The sequence below is a fragment of the Salmo salar genome, chromosome ssa26 (genome assembly GCF_905237065.1).
Source record: "Salmo salar chromosome ssa26, Ssal_v3.1, whole genome shotgun sequence".
NCBI classification, from domain to species: Eukaryota; Metazoa; Chordata; class Actinopteri; order Salmoniformes; family Salmonidae; genus Salmo; species Salmo salar.
This window is the reverse complement of record NC_059467.1, coordinates 11287094-11307500: the sequence shown is the minus strand read 5'-3', so window position 1 is coordinate 11307500 and position 20407 is coordinate 11287094. Positions and strand designations below refer to the sequence as shown.

Sequence of the window (20407 nt, the reverse complement as noted above, 5' to 3'; positions counted from 1 at the left end):
GTGGCGCCAAGTCAGAAAAGAACTTTCTCAAACATATTCTTTCCTACATCTAAGAATCATTGACGCCTTTAAATCAAAATGACAATCCACCACCGGCACATTCATAAATGTGTTAAAAAAAACAGTTAAATGCATCGCATGCATGTGACCAATAGGGCCTGACCTCTAGCATATCATAATAATTATAAATAAATTGGTTATAAAAAAACTCTGAACGCCGTTACACATGTGACAGCAAAATGGACGCAGATGACGTGACAAATGAACTCGAAACGGGGGAATGTTTGGTTGCTCGGGAAATAAAGGGGAAGTCAGATGTGTGGAATACATTTGACTAGTTCAAATCGAATCAAATCCAATTGTATTGGTCACATACATATGGTTGGCAGATGTTATTGCGAGTGTAGCGAAATGCTTTTGCTTCTGGTTCCAACAGTGCAGTAATATCTAACAAGTAATCTAACAATTCCCCAACAACTACCTAATACACACAAATCTAAAGGGGTGAATGAGAATATGTACATATAAGGATATGGATGAGTGATGGCCGAGCGGCATAGGCAAGGTGCAGTAGATGGCATAAAATACAGTATATACATGTGATATGAGTAATGTAAGACATGTAAACATTATTAAAGTGGCATCATTTAAAGTGGCATTGTTCAAAGTGACTAGTGATCCATGTATTAAAGTGGCCAGTGATTGGGTCTCAATGTAAACAGCAGCCTCTCTGAGTTAGTGATTGCTGTTTAGCAGTGTGATGGCCTTGAGATAGAAGTTGTGGAAAAATCAGACAGGTGTCTTTTTTTTTTTTTGCGACTGCTTGACTAAAGAAATCTAGGTCGACCAACAGTCTATCGACTAAACATTAGACCAGTCGACTACATGGGGTCTGCCGTACTCTCTATCCATACTGTCGCAGACAACTCACATAGGTAGAACCAGAGAAGTGGAAGATGGTGGGAATAGTCAGGGAGGCCATGGACACACAACAGGGGAAATACATCCATTGCCACCCCACTGGTCTCAGCGGGCAGATTGAGTCCTTGATTAAAGGTGAATTATTGATGTGTTTCTGCGGCTTTCGTGTGTTCCGTCAGGCTGGATATGGCTCCCACAGTGACTGGCCCCTGACCTGTACACTAGCTCACACACAGAGACACTTTAAATAACACCACGCTAGGTTAGAGTGACAACAGAGAGGCTAAAGTGCTGTGTACAGGAGAAGAGAGAGAAAGGGAGAGAAAGAGAGAAATAGAGAGAGAGAGAAAGGGAGAGAAAGAGAGAGGGAGGGAGAGAGAGATTAGAGGGAGCACATGGTTCATGAATAATTCAATGTGATAATCAAGTGTCCAGACTGTGTGAAAACACATTCATGATGTGGCTCCCACAACTCCCAGTACTGCCAAGACTAGGACTGGATGAGGGGATACACACACACACACACACACACACACACACACACACACACACACACACACACACACACACACACACACACACACACACACACACACACACACACACACACAAACTCCTGTAAAAAAAAAAAAAAATTGAATCCCCAGACCACCTGGAGAGAAAATGTTCCTTGACTCTTTGTTTCTAGGTCACATCAATTCGAGGACATGGCCTACATCTAGAGCCTCGTGTGGGAGTCCCAGTATAAAATACAGTTAACCCTGGTGCATGACTACCAATGCATCACTCGAGGATTGGTTGGTCCATTGTATGTTTATTTTTTATTTTTTTACTGATTTTCATTTCTAATACAACCCCATCCTTGATTATTGTTTTTACTGACTGTCGTTGCGTTGACAATCTTGATCATTTTTTTTTTTAGGACGCTAATATTGTTAACGAATCATTCCATTTCCAAAGTGCGTTTTGGCAATACGTACTGTGCATTCTTATCTCATGCTAATAAAGCAATTTGACATTGAAACGGATTACTATTGTACAGCATGTAGAACGGCACTATCTGACCCGGAGACTGTGTGTGTGGTGACAGTGGAGGAGCCACTGTAAAGGGGAAGATGATTTACGATACAATACCAAGGTTTTCAAAAACTTCTAAATGAACATCGTAACCACAAACGCTGATCCATAAAACTGGCATTTGGTGTACTGTAGCCTAAATAATAATAAAACAATCATTATTGTGTCTTTTTATCAAACTAAAAGGATCAGGCTTGTTCTGTCAGGTGGTGCGCTACTGGTGGAGAAGTCAGGTGCAGGAGAGCAGAGAGTCGTGACCAGGCGCACACTTTATTTGGCAGAAGCAAACAACAGACGGACGCAACGGCGTCAAACAAACCTCCAGCCAAAAGCAAAAGAGTAAAGAGCGACAAAGTCACAATGATGCAAAATGTTTAACAATTAAACATACTACGGGTGAACACGGTACCCGGAGAAAAACCAGCCTGGTGCGTCACACAAAATTACGTAACAAAAACAATTCCACACAAAGACATCCGGGGGGGGGGGGGCGGGACAGAGGGAATATATATGTAGTGTGATTAGCAAATGTAAACCAGGTGTGCGGGGAAAACAAGACAAAACAAATGGAACAATGAACAGTAGAGCGGCGATGGCTAGAAGACCGGTGACGTCGAACGCCGCCCGAACAAGGAGAGGAGCCGACTTCGGCGGAAGTCGTGACGTTCGTAGCAGCGGTGGTACAGTGGCAACATTAGCAGTAGATGGTGTACTTTGAGCAGGAAAATCCCCGGCCACGTATGACCTCATGCAGATAATTGTTTGGTTGATGGATGTGAGATTGTGATAGGGGTTAAGTGGAGGGGGTCTTAAGGGCTGGATTGATACTATATACATAAGAGACACACAACGACAGACAGGGAGAATGCCCTCATCATGTGCCTAGTTTAGACAAAGGGAGAGAGGGAGGGGGAGACACGGGGGGAAATTAGGGGGGGGATGGACGGAGAGATGGAATAAGAGGAAGGAGAGCGGTAAGGGAGGGGCTGCGAGCAGGAATAAACAGGACAGAGGTGAAGACTAAGAACAAAGGGAATTTCCCGGAAGAAAAAGAGAAAAAGGGGAGAAGAAGTAGAGGAAGGCAAAGATGACAGTGTGATATCTAAGAGAAGAAAAAAAAGAGAGTGCACTCAGAAACGCGTGACATCACCGCATCGCATCATCTGACAAAGAACCACTTCAGAGTTTGGATCTTGGAAGTCAGCGAGACGCCGCGGAATCAGACAGCATTCTCTACTGCTGGATCGAAAGTTTCACTCAGCTGTAATGTGGGTCTGAGTGTCCTCTGTGAAGGGACTGCTTCGATAGAGAGGGGAGGGAGAGTCGCCGGGCTAAGAGCTGAGTCTACATAAAACACGAGGGAGAGACTGATGAATGATCTATGATGATGAAGATACTGGAGGTGAGGTGAGAAATGGAGATTTCGCATTCAAACTGATTCACAGACACACTGCTGCACGCACGCACACACAGGAAGAGTTCTGTCCAAAAAGCACATCAAATGTAACACACAGATGAAGAGCCATGGAATGACACATGTAGCAAACACCCTTACAGATACATTTTTCACACCAAGCTTGACAGAAACACACACAGTAAGACAACCCGGCCCCATAGCCAATCAGTAAATAAAGAGAGGTAGATTGGTCGGAGGGTGTCACTCAAGGCTTGCAGTTAAATGTTTCTCCTTGACTGGCTCCAAGACCCTGAAATCTGCCGTGCACTGAAACAAAGACACACACTAGACACAATACACTACACACTCTAGTCAAAGTAACCACACGCACACTAACATTAACACGAAGACACGACACACAAAATGACCAACACATACTGAACAGCCAAACCAGATACAGCCTGGTTCGAATCCAGGCTGTATCACATCCGGCCGCGATTGGGAGTCCCACGGGGCGGCGCACAATTGGCCCGGCGTCGTCCGGGTTCGGCCGTGGTAGGCCGTCATTGTAAATAAGAATTTGTTCTTAACTGACTTGCCTAGTTAAATAAAGGTTTCAAAAATATTTTTTAAATCAAAGCCAACATGGAGAAAGACTAAAAAGCTTTATGCAACCCAGATATTATTCACACATGATATCTTCCACCCACTCTCGTTTCCCCTCCTCCTCTACCATTAGCATATTTTCATACATGTATTGAGACCCCCACATACTGTGGTCATGCATACAGCACACGCACACACACAGATGCATAGCCAAGGCAGAGATACACATACATCAATGATTGTTCAGGAATCTCGCTTACACACTCCACTTTCCCCTACAGGTTTTTATAAAATGTAATATAGTATTCATTTAGACCCACACACTGCACGCCCACCCAATCCACACACAGACACAGACACACACACACACACATACACACACATACACATACCCTGGATAGTAGAATTGGGTTGATTATGAGGCTGCCTGAGGGAACGGAGCCTATTGCTATGCTCCAGCACGATTGGTCAGGATTAGATCAAGTCTATGGAGATGGGAGAGGGGGAGGGAGAGAGAAGATAGTGACAGAGTGATTAATCAATGGGAAACTGGGGGCATTGGGGTAGTAATGGTTCCACAGGCAGCTAACGTCTCCATAAGCCTATCTCTACTGAGAGCCACTGAGCCAGATGTGTGATTCACAGTGGCCCCCTAGAGGAACCAGAGAGCTGCCAGAGGGAACACCTACCCCCCAGTCTACACCTCCGCCAGACAGCCTGCTCACACAGTTCCCCCGGGGTGTGTTCAGCAAGACACAACATTTTGGAACGGCCGACAACGTTTGGCAACGGAACGTGTCCATGGCTACTGTCTATACCTGCCATTCCACAGACGGATCCAACTGGGCTGGTTGAATACGGTCTTAAAGGCTCGACAGCCTCAACCAGTCTGCCCTGGACCATACCGATCACAGTCGGCAATTCAGTTTGCAGGCTGCAATATCCATAATTAAATAGCTGTAATATTTTCAAAGCAAACGCTTAGTTCTAATATAGCTAAAGCTCTCCCTCTGCCTAGGATGTAGAGACTCCCTATAGGCGATAATAAACACACACAGCACCAAGTAGACCTGGCCCCCGACCGGGGTTGCCCCTGTGTAGGATAGCAGTGCCCAACTGCAGTAATTGACGGAGCAGGTGCATGCCCTTGGGGTCACCACCTGCAACTGCTGGATTTCATCTCCCCACGCACCTGGCAAAGGAGCAAACTCATTACCCTGGCCACGCCCCGGCCCTGTGACACCTGCCCCGGCCGCCCGCTCCTTGGCCTACCCTCACCTTTCTCTCCGGCTTCTCTCTTCAATACTGGTGCACTTGCTCACCATCCTCAAAGCGAGTGTTTAACTTCTCTACAATGCCACTGCTCTGCTCTGTTCTCTTCCCCATCCACACCACTTATGACTGCCCCCTTCCATATAAACCCATACCTTTTTCCTCTAGCCTTCATTTCACCTCTCCTTTCCCTCTAGTCCTGTTCCCCTCCTCCCTTTCTCATAAAGATATTTTGCTGACCCTCACCCTGTAACGTACCTCTCTCCTCATAGCCGAGAATAAATGTCAGGTTAAAAAGCCGCTCCTTGGAGAGAGAGGGAAGGAAGCTAGGTCTGTCCTGTCAGAGCACACATCAGGGCAGATTTTCCCCTTTCTCTCTCTTTTGCTCTCTCTTTTGCTCTCTCTCTCTCTCTCTGTCTGTCACACACACACAGGCACGTTTATCTCAGTCCTCCAGCTTGAAAAGCATGTTCCCTCAAATTACCTCAGTTTCTGCATGGTATCAGTAAAATGCCTTCCCTCTCTGCTTCTCCTTATAGTATAGCAGTTATTTTTGGCCTTCAAACACACAGGAACACATAACACACACAGAGACAACCCCCCCCCCCCCCGCTCTACAATCTGCTGTACCTGCTCTGTGTCCCATGTCGGACTCAGTGCCACTCCAGCTCTCTCTCTCAGTCTTAATGACGTCTCTGGGCTGCCTGCGAACTGCTGCATTAGCGACCAGGCTCATAAATAAGCCATTCGGGCAAGCAGTAATGGAGTCATTTACACTGAGCACAGGCCACATGGCCTACCTGCAACTAACAGGCCTGTTTAGGCTGAATGGACTTCAGGGGAGAGCTGCGTCACACTGACTGATGTCCACTGGTTCTGCTCTGACACACTGGAGACGGTTACGTCCTGTGCGCTGTAGCATGATTCCTAGCCCTCCGTCACATAGCGCGCAACAGCACGTTCAACATTCAGACGTCCTTGTCATGCAAGGCTGTGCATGCTACAGATTGACAATAAGCATTCATGGAGTATCAGAGGGAGGAGGAGAGCGAGGAAGGGGGGAGGGGGAGGCGGTGAGAGCGACGGGGATATGAAAGAGAAGACTCCCTCACGGAAAGCACAGCAGGTCCAAATGGAGAAGTACTGAGACAGGAGCCCCTGAATGTGAGGAACAAGACAAATCATTTCACACTAATTAACCCCAGATGTTATTACCACACGCCAGGAGAGCTCATTTGCATACAGTATCAGCACGGAAGGACAACAAAACAATGAATGTGTGTACAGGTACACACACACACACACACACAAACGCAAACACTGCCACAAACACATATTAAGCGTATCACCCTCAATGAAACACACACATTGCAAACCCATGCAACAGATGTTGTGATGACAATGAAGCTAACTAACTAGTGTAACCTGTTAACCAGCATCAACAGTGTGAGAGAGTCAGTCCATTATACAGGCAGAGCAGATGAGCAGTGTGTATGGGCTCATTAATCAGTGTGATTGGTGAGCGGTCAGGTTTTATTCCTGGAGATGGGAGGAGCCTGGGGGGGGGGGGCATCTGCAGGGAGGAGCAGGGGCAGCTGTTTCAGGAGGGGGAGGGAGGTGATGTATTGGCCCTATAGGCTGCAGCTGCATTGAATGGAGGGGGGTGGAGAGGTTTGGTTGGGTTTACTTGTGTTTGAGAAAGATAAAGAGAGAGCGAGAGAAAGAGAGAAACAGAGACAGAGAGAGAGGGTCAGACAGAGAGAGGGAGAGAGAGAGAGAGAGAGAGAGAGAGACAGAGAGAGAGGGTCAGAGAGAGAGAGGGAGAGAGAGAGAGAGAGAGAGAGAGAGAGAGAGAGAGAGACTGTATATACTGTAGCCATAATCTGACCTTTGAAATGTCTCTATTCCTAATATTTACTGTTCATTTTTAATTGTTTATTTAACATTTGTTTATTATCTATTTCAGCTGTTTTGTCAATGTAAACATATGTTTCCCATGCCAATAAAGCACTTTGAATTGAATTGAAAGAGAGAGAGAGCAAGAGAAAGAGAGAGAGCGAGAGAAAGAGAGAGAGAGCGAGAGAAAGAGAGAGAGAGAGAGAGAGAGAGAGAGAGAGAAAGAGAGCGAGAGAGAAAGAGAGAGAGAGAAGAGAGAGAGAGAGAGAGAGAGAGAGAGAGAGAGAGAGAGGAAATCCTGTACGCTTCAGAAAAAAAACCCAACGCATTTTTCTCACCAAACATGATGTTCTATTCACTGTTACACAAGGATTTCTGTTATCTGGCTGGGCCTGACACAAACCCCTTCACAAACCCACTCAGAGAGGTGAGAGGCTCCTCAGAGCCAAGGTTCCGGTCCTTGGTGAGAGACTGGGAGGCTTGTCATTAAACAAAGCTCTCTTTATTTTTCCAGTAGGCATATCCAGAGGGAGTAGAGGGGGAGACAGCGGGTGTAGAGATAGGAAGCAAGAGTGGGAGAAAGAGAGAGGGGAGAGAGAGAGACAGAGAGAGAGAGAGAGAGAGAGAGAGAGAGAGGGGAAGGAGAGAGAGAGGGCAAGAGGGAGAGAGGGGGACAGAGAGATGGAGAGCGAGAGAGAGAAAGAGGGGGAGAGCTAGAGAGAGATGGGGAGAGAGAGAGAGATAGAGCGAGAGAAAGAGGGAGAGAGAGCGAGAGAGAGATAGAGAGAGAGAAAGAGGGGGAGAGAGCGAGCGAGAGAGAGAGATGGGGGAGAGAAAGAACAGAGTGAGTGCGTTACCTTGAGCTCCTTACTCTGTCTCTCTTTGATGTTTCAAACAGCTGATGTTTGAATTCTGCTGCTTGTACAGGGTTGACCTCAGGGGAGGCTGGTGGAAGGAGCTATGGGAGGACGGGCTCACACTAATGGCTGGAATTGGATCAGTGGAACGGAGGCAAACACGTTGTTTCCATGTGTTTGGTACCATTCCATTAATTCCATTCCAGCCATTACAATGAGCCCATCCTCCTATAGCTTCTGTCTCCAAAACCAGCCTCCTCTGGTTGACCTGGTGATCTCTCTCTGTCTCTCTGTCTCTCTGTCTCTCTGTCTCTCTGTCTCTCGGTCTCTCTGTCTCTCTCTGTCTCTCTGTCTCTCTGTCTCTGTCTGTTCTGTCTCCCACACTGCCGCTTCACACAGTACTAGGAACTGTGCTTCTACATTCATCTTTAACCTAAGATTTGTTCACGCACAGATGTCTGGATCTGTGTATGAAGCTGAAATAGAATCCTGCTGCGCTCCATATTAAATCTACTTTCTGTACTGGCATCTGAACATGTGTCACATCGTTTACTAGAGCTTCATAATGTGGAGGAAAGCAGTGCTGGCAGAGAAATGAGAGAAACGTGTGAGTAAGTCCTTGTGTGTGAGAGACGGAGATCGAGGTTAAACTGTATATGTATGGTGTGTGTGTGTGTGTCAGTGAGGGCAGGGGCTTGTCTCTGCACATAGGGGGATTCATCTTATTCATCGAGCATCAAAGATGATGCCCGGTGTATAATATTATAAAATATAGCCGAGCAGTTCTCCTTGTCACCTTCAGCATATGTAGCAGTCTATAATCATCTACAGAGGCTTCATGATTAACTACCTGCAACGCAGACACACACACACACACACACACACACACACACACACACACACACACACACACACACACACACACACACACACACACACACACACACACACACACACACACACAGACAGACAGACAGACAGACAGACAGACAGACAGACAGACAGACAGACAGACAGACAGACAGACAGACAGACAGACACGCAGGCACGCGCACAGACACATATGCATGAGCACACACACACATACACTCACACAAACACACACTCACACATGCGCAGATGGTGAGACGGTAGGGTAAGCCAGATCTCAGTGGGGATGCTGGCGACGGTAAAGGGTGTGTGCTTCTTGGCTGGGCCACAGATGGCTAGAGGGACGGCCCATTGACGGCCCATTGTTACAGACTGGCACTATGAAGAAGGGACTCACCTCCTAGAAAACAGCATGGATCAAAGTCAACAACAACCAGCAAACAGTCCACAACCACCTCTTCAACAAAGACAACCTCCAGTACCAGGGCAATTCCAGTTTAAAGGATGCTGTAGAGTTAGTACTGCTGATAGGCTCACACACACACACACACACACACACACGCACGCACGCACGCACGCACACACACACACACACACACACACACACACGCACACACACACACACACACACACACACGCACACACACACACACACACACACACATATTGATACCAAACTGCATTCACGCAGACAGATAGACAGAACGCTATCTCACATAGGGAGACAAGGCTTGGCCTTGTAGGAGGCCTCTGGGAGGAGGAAGAGTAGAGATAGACTGTAGGGAACACAGGGGTAGTGTGTGTCAGACAGCTTAGACAGCACACTGATAAACCACTGGCCTGTTCTACAGGATGTGACCAGCACTGTGGCTCTCAGCTCAGCTTCTGATTAAATACATGTATCGAACCTCTCTTTACCTCTCTCTCTCTCTGCACTTTACTTTCTTCATCAATAGGCTGCAGTTCAACTTGTCTTCAATGGGACCAATGGAACCAATACACACACACACACACACACACACACACACACACACACACACACACACACACACACACACACACACACACACACACACACACACACACACACACACACACACACACACACACACACACACACACACACACACACGCACACACACAGGGGGAACAAACCCACAGTAGCCTACACACCAAGACGGATGACAACACACAGGAACACACACAAACACAGTCCCATTCCCCCTCTCTCTCCTCAGGCCATCTGAATTGCACTGCGACAGAGGACATCAATCTCCTAGCTGGCCGTGAGTTGCTCAGAAAGCCTGGGCTGGGGACGGGTATGATTTTGGTATCAATCACACTTTGTTCTTTTGTCGGTGTCGCCACAGTGTCTTAATCGCTCGGCGTGTTTCTCTCCCCCTGTCTCGATCGATACCCTGCCTCAACAACACACAGGGAAGGACATCCATCAGCCACACAGTCTCAGTGTCTCCAGGCCTGGCCTATTTGTATACTGGAGACACACACACATCCTATTCCTTATCTGGGTTGATATACTTGGTGCTTGGACTATTCCTTTTCAGGTCTTCTACTCTCCACACTCTCACTTACTCCCTGAGGGCCTCTTTCTTTCTCTACCATCCTTCATCCGTCCATCTTTTTGCTCCTCCTCCCTCTCGCCACCCCACCCTGGCTGACAGAGAGTGTGTGAGAACGACTGGATGAAAGAGAGAGAATGAATGAGTGAGTGGGTGGGTGGGTGAGAGAGCGCGAGAGAGAGAGAGAGCGAGAGAGAGAGAGAGATATTTACATTAACGAATTGGCCACTATTCTAGAAAAATCCTCAGCCCCTGGTGTTAGTCTCCACAATTCAGAAGTTAAATATCTACTCTTCGCAGATGACCTATGCCTGCTGTCACCCACAGCACATGGCCTACAGCACAGAGCCTGGACCTGCTAGAGCAGTACTGCCAGACCTGGGCCCTGGCAGTAAACCCCAAAAAGACTAAAATAATGATTTTCCAGAGAAGATCCAGATCTCAGGGAATTAGAACAAAGTTCTCAATTGGTACAAAATATATAGAGTACTGTACACACTACAATTACTTATGTTTAAAAATAAGCTCAACTGGACACCTTAATGAGGCAGTGAATGAACTGAGAGAGAAAGCACGCAGGGCATTCTACACCATTAAAAAGCAAATTCAAATTGAAATACCTACCAAACACCCCATTGAAACCCTGCATGCAGAGTTCTGTAAGATTCTCCTACTGTCCAGAGGGAAACTACAAACAATGCATGCAGGGCAGAATTAGGCCAATATCCACTAATAATAAAAACTCAAAAAATAGCAATTAAGTTTTGGAAACATCTAAAATACAGTGACCCCCTCTCATATCATTACCAAGCCCTGCAATGCCAAGAGCTGAGCAAATAAAAGAGTCCCCTCATCCAGCTGGTCCTGGGGCTGGGTTCACAAACCTGTTCTACTAACACACTGAAGCCTCAGGACCAGAACATCCAATCAATCAGAATAAACCAAATTACAACACAGTCAAAACAAAACTACATTGCTTATTGGGAAACACAAGCACAAACACAAAGCAAAATGCAGTGCTATCTGGCCCTAAATCGACAGCACACCGTGGCTAAATATTTGACCATGGTTACTGATCAAAACCTTAGAAAAACCTTGACAAAGTACAGGCTCAGTGAGCACAGCCTTGCCATTTAGAAGGGTAGACACAGGAAAACCTGGCTCCCTGTAGAGGAAAGGCTGTGCAACCACTGCACAACAGCAGAACCTGAGACAGAGCTGCATTTCCTGACAAACCGTAAAAAATATAAAACAATTAGAGTGTCATTTTCCCAAATTTGAAACCCTTATTCAAGGTTTCAAAGACCTCTCTGATGAGGATAGGCTACCCGTCCTGTTGGGGGAGGACACAGAGAGCTGTGGGTTGTCAGCGCACTACATTGCTGCCTGCCATAAATTGAGGGACAGTGTCTGACAAACCAATCAACCTGCACATGTACTCTACTGTATGCCTATTGTTATTGTTGAATGTATGGTTATTTTGACCCTTGGTTATTGTTGTTACTGTTGTCCCGTTGACAATTTTGATTCTCATTTTTATTTATTTTTATATTGCAAATACCCAAAATAAGCTTGGCAATATGTACATTGTTACGTCATGCCAATAGAGCGAATTGAATTGAATTGAGAGAGAGAAAGAGAGAGAGTGAATGAGTGAGTGAGTGAGTGAGTGAGTGAGTGAGTGAGTGAGTGAGTGAGTGAGTGAGTGAGTGAGTGAGTGAGTGAGCGAGCGAGCGGGCAGGTGAGAGAACGAGTGCGTGAGTGAGTGAGTGAGTGAGTGAGTGAGTAAATAAGTTACTAAAGGAGAGTGAGTGTTGAGTGAGAGTGCGTGAGAGAGAGAGAGAGAGAGAGAGAGAGAGAGAGAGAGAGAGAGAGAGTGAACGAGTGATGCAGGGTGCTTTAGGCCCAGTCTATAAATCTGGGGATCCTGGAGAGAGACGGACGGCGCTCATAACGAGCCTACACCGAATGTTTTTATTCCTCCGTAGATTCCTCTAACAGGGCACAGCTGGACCCAGAGATTACACCCAGACAGAGATAGATCGAGAGGGAAGAATGGAGGGAGGGAGGGAGGGAGGGAGGGAGGGAGGGACAGATGGAGGGAGGGAGAGCAACATATCCTCTCTTCTCCTCTATTCTCTCTCAGTGGTGACCTGAGTTGTCGGCCGTGATCAGTTGCCACAGCAGCCAGCTAGAGAACCTGTCGGATGAACACATGCTTCGTACGTGTCTGATGAGAGGCATATTTCCTACGTGTCCAACAAGCAGGCAGAGACCTAACGACTAGAGATTATTCACAGCTGTACGGCGTGTAATCCGTAAGCACTGGTGGGAGGCTGCATGCCATGCGGTGCACTGAGGCCTATCCAGCATGATGCATTCATGTCATCTGGTGCACAAGGACACTACCCAGTCGGAACAGGCCGCCTGCTCTTGACGGATAAGGGTCCTTAATCTCTGTGACATGGGCAGAATTTATGGACAGCACGGGATAATTGGGTCCTGTGGCAGTGTAGCACTGTGCATGGAGGGGACAGGTTTGAATTGAAGATTTGAAGGTTCCACCATCTCCATCTGCCTGTCTGTGTGCTCCACGTTCTCTTTCCTTTCCACTCCTCTCTCCGTCTCCCAGTTCATGTGAGACTATTTGCAAATAAGTATCCCTCGGGGTGGAAGGCATGATGTGTGTTAATCCTATAGCCTAGAGGTTAAGTGTGTTGCACCAGCAAGTGAAAGGTCTCTGGTTGAAATTCCTGAGCCGAAGAAAATGTAAAAGAATCCGTCGATGTGCCGTTACTCCTGTATTTCATTTGGAATAAGAGTGTCTTCTAAATGATTCACGTGTAAATGTCCTCGTTACAGGTAGGGCTGAGAATGTCCACAGACCTTACGATATTATCACGATGCTGAGGCGATTTGATGTTCTGAACATATTGCTCACTGAGTGTACAAAACATTAGGAACACCGGCTCTTTCCATGACATAGACCGACCAGGTGAATCCAGGTGTAAGCTATGATCGCTTATTGAAGTCACCTGTTAAATCCACTTCCATCAGTGTAGATGAAGGATGGGAGACAGGTTAAAGAAGGATTTTGAAGCCTTGAGACATGGATTGTGTATGTGTGCCATTCAGAGGGTGATTGGGTAAGACAAAATAGAACAAGGCAGTTAACCCACTGTTCCTAGGCTGTCATTGAAAATAAGAATTTGTTCTTAACTGACTTGCCTAGTTAAATAAAAAATCTATATAATATTATTTCATGAGCCTAGGACCTAGAGGCATTGAGAGGCAGACTTTAGCTATTATGTCCCCAGCATCTGGAATAGCCTGCCAGAGACCCTGAGGAAGGACAAAACTGTGGACATATTTAAAATAAATCTTAAAACACACCTTTTTAGCTTTGCTTTTCTTTGGGGTGCTTTTCCGTCGTTTAGTTTTCAAGAAACGTTAATCAAATACAACCACTGACTGTTTGCTCATTGCTGTTGCTGTAAGATGGCAACTCAGTGCAATTGCACATGTGCCAATTGAATCTCAACAAGGAAACAGCCCATGGTTGTATTTGATTCACGTTTATTCAAGGAATGGATTTCAGCAAACAAAGAAAAAGCATGCAACTAGAGGGCAAACATAGGTACACGGTTAGCGTTTCATCATTGACATTTTTGGGATTATTGACATTGGGCGAATGTCAATAATATTTTTGTCAGATGTTACTATGGAATACTGAAGTATAATTACAAGCATTTCATAAGTGTCAAAGGCTTTTATTGACAATTACATGAAGTTGATGCAAAGAGTCAATATTTGCAGTGTTGACCCTTCTTTTTCAAGACCTCTGCAATCCGCCCTGGAATGCTGTCAATTAACTTCTGGGCCACATCCTGACTGATGGCAGCCCATTCATGCATCATCAATGCTAGGAGTTTGTCAAAATTTGTGGGTTTTGTTTGTCCACCCACCTCTTGAGGATTGACCACAAGTTCTCAATGGGATTAAGGTCTGGGGAGTTTCCTGGCCATGGACCCAAAATATCGATGTTTTGTTCCCTGAGCCACTTAGTTATCACTTTTGCCTCATGGCAAGGTGCTCCATCATGCTGGAAAAGGCATTGTTCGTCACCAAACTGTTCCTGGATGGTTGGGAGAAGTTGCTCTCGGAGGATGTGTTGGTACCATTCTTTATTCACGGCTGTGTTCTTAGGCATAATTGTGAGTGAGCTCACTCCCTTGGCTGAGAAGCAACCCCACACATGAATGGGCTCAGGATGCTTTACTGTTGGCATGACACGGGACTGATGGTAGCGCTCACCTTGTCTTCTCCAGACAAGCTTTTTTCCGGATGCCCCAAACAATCGAAAAGGGGATTCATCAGAGAAAATGACTTTACCCCAGTCCTCAGCAGTCCAATCCCTGTACCTTTTGCAGAATATCAGTCTGTCCCTGATGTTTTTCCTGGAGAGAAGTGGCTTCTTTGCTGCCCTTCTTGACACCAGGCCATCCTCCAAAAGTCTTTGCCTCACTGTGCGTGCAGATGCACTCACACCTGCCTGCTGCCATTCCTGAGCAAGCGCTGTACTGGTGGTGCCCCGATCCCGCAGCTGAATCAACTTTAGGAGAAGGTCCTGGCGCTTGCTGGACTTTCTTGGGCGCCCTGAAGCCTTCTTCACAACAATTGAACCACTCTCCTTGAAGTTCTTGATGATCCGATAAATGGTTGATTTAGGTGCAATCTTACTGGCAGCAATATCCTTGCCTGTGAAGCCCTTTTTGTGCAAAGCAATGATGATGGCATGTGTTTCTTTCCAGGTAACCATGGTTGACAGAGGAAGAACAATGATTCGAAGCACCACCCTCCTTTTGAAGCTTCCAGTCTGTTATTCGAACTCAATCAGCATGATAGAGTGATTGTCCTTGTCAACACGCACACCTGTGTTAACGAGAGAATCACTGACATGATGTCAGCTGGTCCTTTTGTGGCAGGGCTGAAATGCAGTGGAAATGTTTTTGGGGGATTCAGTTTATTTGCATGGCAAAGAGGGACTTTGCAATTAATTGCAATTCATCGGATCACTCTTCATAACATTCTGAAGTATATGCAAATTGCCATCATACAAACTGAGGCAGCAGACTTTGTGAAAATTAAATATTTGTGTCATTCTCAAAATTTTGGGCCACGACTGTAGCTGAATTCCACAAAGCCTGGTCTCTGCGCCACTCCCTCACAAATTATACTTGGGTAAAAGCCTGGGGGTGTATGAAACCACTCCTGGGTAGACTACACTAGTGAACCTCCCATATGTGCCTTAGTCAGAGGTGCACAGAAGGGGGGAGTCAGAGGTGCACAGAAGGGGGGAGTCAGAAGTGCACGGAGGGGGGGGTTCCTGCTCTCTGCGCTCACCTTGTTCCTCTCAAACAGCTCAGTCTGGATGGTCTTGAGGTCAGTGTCCAGGGCACTGGCCGCCTGCCTCCGTTTACGGGCCAGCTGTTCCTCCAGGTCCTCCGTCTGCGCCCGCAGCTTCTTGTTGTCCCTCTCAAGCGCCAGCTTCTCTGTCTCCAGACGCTCCCGCCGGCCCCACTCGGCAGCGTTCTCCACCTGCAGCCGCTCCATCTGAGGAGGAGTGGGAGGAGGAGGGAGTGGGGGAGGAGAGGAGGGGAAAACCATGTCAAATCAGAGGGGAGAGGACGAGGTCAGAGGGAACGTTGAATCAACCAATCGCTGTACCAGAGGGGAATACAGAGACGCCTCCCTGCAGTCAGTCAGTCAGAGCACCAGTGTGCAGGTCGTGACAGTAAAGCCCTTTGTAAACGCTCTACGAGTGATGGGGCTCCCCATTAGCATTTTATCATACTCTCCTTTCCTTCAGCCCCGGCCTCCCAGCCACCACAGCAGAGCCATTAAACATGCTCAGCGTGTATTCTCACGGCTGATATCCGAGCGGCGTTGAGCGGGGAGGATGTTGCTGCTGGGGCAATGAGGAAGAATACAGGAGAGGGAGAGAAATGTGGGGAGAGGCGTGAGGCACGTGTGGCTGACAGTGGACTCGTGTCGGGCCCCCAGGGGCCGCTGGGACAATGTGACCCGCTCCTCTGAGGGGGGACAGGCGATGGGAGGAAGGCGCTCTAAAGAACACTTCAAAGGAGAGGACTCGTTCCACTCCACCATGAGCCACAGGCGTGAAATATACTCTCCAAAAATGGCAACTTAGTACGTCAGTGACACACTGCCCACCCAGCCAGCTCTCACTTCCACCATGTCAACTAGTGGGTCACAGTTAGAGACAAGTGTCAACTTGAGTTCAATTGATGTTGAATGGGCTGAATTACCCCCATTATGTGTAAAGGGATTTGAGATCTATAAAGCTATCTAAGTCCAGTCCATTACAACCCATTATAGATGCTTAAAAGCCAACTGGCTGTGTGTTTCAGCCTCACCTCTGCTCGTAGCTCGGCCAGTTTCTTGTCCATACTAGTGCGTGCTCCCAGCTCATCCTCCAGGTCCTCCGACATGCGACCCAACTCATCCTGGTGTACCTCCTTCAACATGTTCAGCTGAGAGAGAGAGAGATGAGAGAGAGATGAGAGATGGATGAGAGAGATGAGAGAGATGAGAGAGAAATGAGAGAGAGAGATGAGAGAGAGATGAGAGAGAGATGAGAGATGGATGAGAGAGAGATGAGAGAGATGAGAGATGAGAGAGATGAGAGAGAAATGAGAGAGAGATGAGAGAGAGAGATGAGAGAGAGAGATGAGAGAGAGAGAGAGAGATGAGAGAGAGATGAGAGATGGATGAGAGAGAGAGAGAGAGAGAGAGAGAGATGAGAGAGAGATGAGAGAGAGAGAGCGAGAGAGAGAGAGAGAGAGAGAGATGAGAGAGAGAGATGAGAGAGAGAGAGAGAGAGAGAGAGAGATGAGAGAGAGAGAGAGATGAGAGAGAGATGAGAGAGAGGAGAGAGAGAGAGAGATGAGAGAGAGAGATGAGAGAGAGATAAGAGAGAGGAGAGAGAGAGAGATGAGAGAGAGATGAGAGATGAGAGATGGATGAGAGAGAAATGAGAGAGAGAGATGAGAGAGAGAGATGAGAGAGAGATGAGAGAGAGGAGAGAGAGAGATGAGAGAGAGATGAGAGAGAGAGATGAGAGAGAGATGAGAGAGAGATGAGAGATGAGAGATGGGAGAGAGAGAGAGATGAGAGAGATGAGAGAGAAATGAGAGAGAGAGATGAGAGAGAGATGAGAGAGAGAGAGAGAGAGATGAGAGAGAGATGAGAGAGAGAGAGAGAGAGATGAGAGAGAGATGAGAGAGAGAGAGATGAGAGAGAGATGAGAGAGATGAGAGAGAGAGAGAGATGAGAGAGAGATGAGAGAGAGATGAGAGATGAGAGAGAGAGATGAGAGAGAAGAGAGAGAGAGAGAGAGAGAGATGAGAGAGAGATGAGAGAGAGATGAGAGATGGATGGATGGATACAGCCAGACAGCAGGAACATCTACAGGTGTTAAGCTCCTTGGTAAGAATATCGGCGTCCATGGTCTTAGTGTTAGTTCGCTCTCCTCCTATAAACTGAGCCACCTTCAAGGTTGATATGTTACCATAAAACATGACGTTCTCACTCAGCTGTGCAGGCTACAGTGGTTTCTCCCTTTAACCTCGGAGATCCCACCGTGGTCCAGGCACATAATACACACGTGCCACAGCTCAACCTTCACCTCTCCTTCTCTGCGCTCTCCTTCTCATCAAACATTCATTGCCGCTCTCACTGTTCTCATCCCTCTTATCTCTCCTCTCTATCCTCTCCTCTCTCCTCCACCACCTCCTCTCTCTCTGCCCTTGATGATATCCAGAGAGATTATTCAGTCTTCACTGACTACCCTGCCAGTCCATTCATGGTTTTCCAATGACACACACACACACACACACACACACACACACACACACACACACACACACACACACACACACACACACACACACACACACACACACACACACACACACACACACACACACACACAGAGCTTGTCTGCTCTGAGTACAGAGTGCCTCCTAGTGGCAGTCTCTTGTAAACACACTCTGAGCCGTCGGCTCTGGCTCTTTGAAGCTGCTGTCTCAGCAGGTGTGTCTGTGTGAGGTGGATGTGTGCCAGTCTGCCAGGCTGTATTGATGTAGGTACGGGGGGGTATATGGCCATATTCCCATGGTCAATATGATGTCAACACTTTTAAGACCACCAGGATGAAAGGGCTGACGTTTGATGCCTTTCCCCCGTTTGATGCGTGGCCTCAGAGGGCACGTATACGTCCCCTGGACGGGTGTTGGGGGGGATCGGAAGGTAAAAGTGACCTTCAAATCTCACCTGTTTCATTGCTTCCTGCTTGGTCTTGTTCTGCTCCTCGTATTTGAGTTTCCATTGGTTGAGCTCTGTTTCCAGCTTTTCTATGCTCTTACTGAGTGCATGCTTATCCCTGGGGAGAGAACATAGACGGTTAAATACTACTCTAGCAACATAGGTGATGACTATTCAACAGAGATAGATCCCAAACCTTCAGAGAACAATCTAAAACAGACACACTATTAGTTCTGAATATTTAATACAGGAAAATAGCTGTGCCTATTCAATATGTTTTTGAAGGAAGAGACTTGACAGAACCTGTGTCCCCCAAAATCCTATGTAACCGTGATGCCATCCAAACCGAGTTGGATAGATGTCGTGGTTAGCTAAAAGTGACAGCTGACTTCAACATTCTGGGTGAATATCAATGCCTATGGCACTGACAGAATGAATGGTCCAGAATGTTGCAGAATAGCCCAACAGAAACCAGTCTTAGAGACAGACGGGCTCTGCCAGATTGTTGGACCTGAAGATGCAGACCAATCACCAGCGAAAATCAGCAGCCTCCAGAGAGCTCATAAAACAGTTCCGATTCTAATGGAAAAGATAATGGGGCTGATGGTAGTGCTGGCGAGAGTGGGAAGCTACAGCGGTGCCAGAGCTGAGCTCAGGCAAAAAACAGGAGGCTCTGCTTGTAAATGATGAGACTGGCATCTCAGCCAGGGTGGAACAGAGAAGAGACAGAGCAGTTACTAGTCAACACTTTCCATACACTCAACATTAACGCTAATTTAATGATGAAATATGATGGACGGATGCATTGTGAAAGGTGTCTCGTTTGGCTCCGATTCAATACGAGCCATAATATGTCTGAGGAAAGAACCTTCACATACAGTGATTGAATATTCCTCAACCTCTCTAAATATTGTCTTCCTTCCTACTCCCTTGATCCCCTCTCCTTACTCGCGTTCCTTGAGCAGGACCTTCTGTGATTCGTCGAGGCGGAGCTGGAGGGCAGTGATCTTCCCGGGGTCCTCCTCCATGGCAGTGATGTCATCCCAGAGCAGCCGGCTGCGGTCCTGTCGACTCAGGGCAGAACGCAGGCTGCTGGCACTACGGGCGTCCCACGAGTCTGGACCTTCCGCCTTGGACCTCAGCACGGACTCCAACAGCTCCAGCTCCTAGGAGAAGGGAGGGATAGAAAGAACAGAATGACAGGTGATAAAGTGGAAGGGAGTGAGGGAGAGACAGAGGGCGTAAGTAAAAGGGAGAATCCGGGTGAATGTCCAGAAAGGAGAGAGGAATGAGGAAGAGGGATATATGCAATTTCATTCACTGTTAGTCTACACCTGTTGTTTATGAAGCATGTGCCAAATAACATTTGATTTGGTTAGATGAACCATGCAGTGGAGTCACCCCACTCTGAAACCCTGACGTCAGCCATCACAGCTCCACTCCAAGCGAGAAGGCTGGAGAGCGAAGCGGACTCCTAGACTCAAATATTTACTTTTCTTAATTAATCCCCAACAGGGAGACAGGTTTTTTCCTAGCTCAACAGCGCCGGTACAGCAGCTATCATATAACCCCCATCCCAATTTCCT

General features: G+C 47.1%; 1 protein-coding gene across 1 annotated transcript in view; it reads right to left on the bottom strand.

Moving 5' to 3' along the window:
- LOC106587147 (coiled-coil domain-containing protein 102A) overlaps nt 1-20407 on the bottom strand; it is a 79394-nt gene that overhangs the window by 23768 nt on the left and 35219 nt on the right. Inside the window, exons 3-6 of the mRNA XM_014175207.2 lie at nt 19770-19987; nt 18831-18939; nt 16913-17029; nt 15879-16088 (exon numbers count right to left, since the gene is read on the bottom strand). Of these exons, the coding sequence (XP_014030682.1) occupies nt 15879-16088; nt 16913-17029; nt 18831-18939; nt 19770-19987 (654 nt within the window). The remainder of the gene's footprint in view (nt 1-15878; nt 16089-16912; nt 17030-18830; nt 18940-19769; nt 19988-20407) is intronic.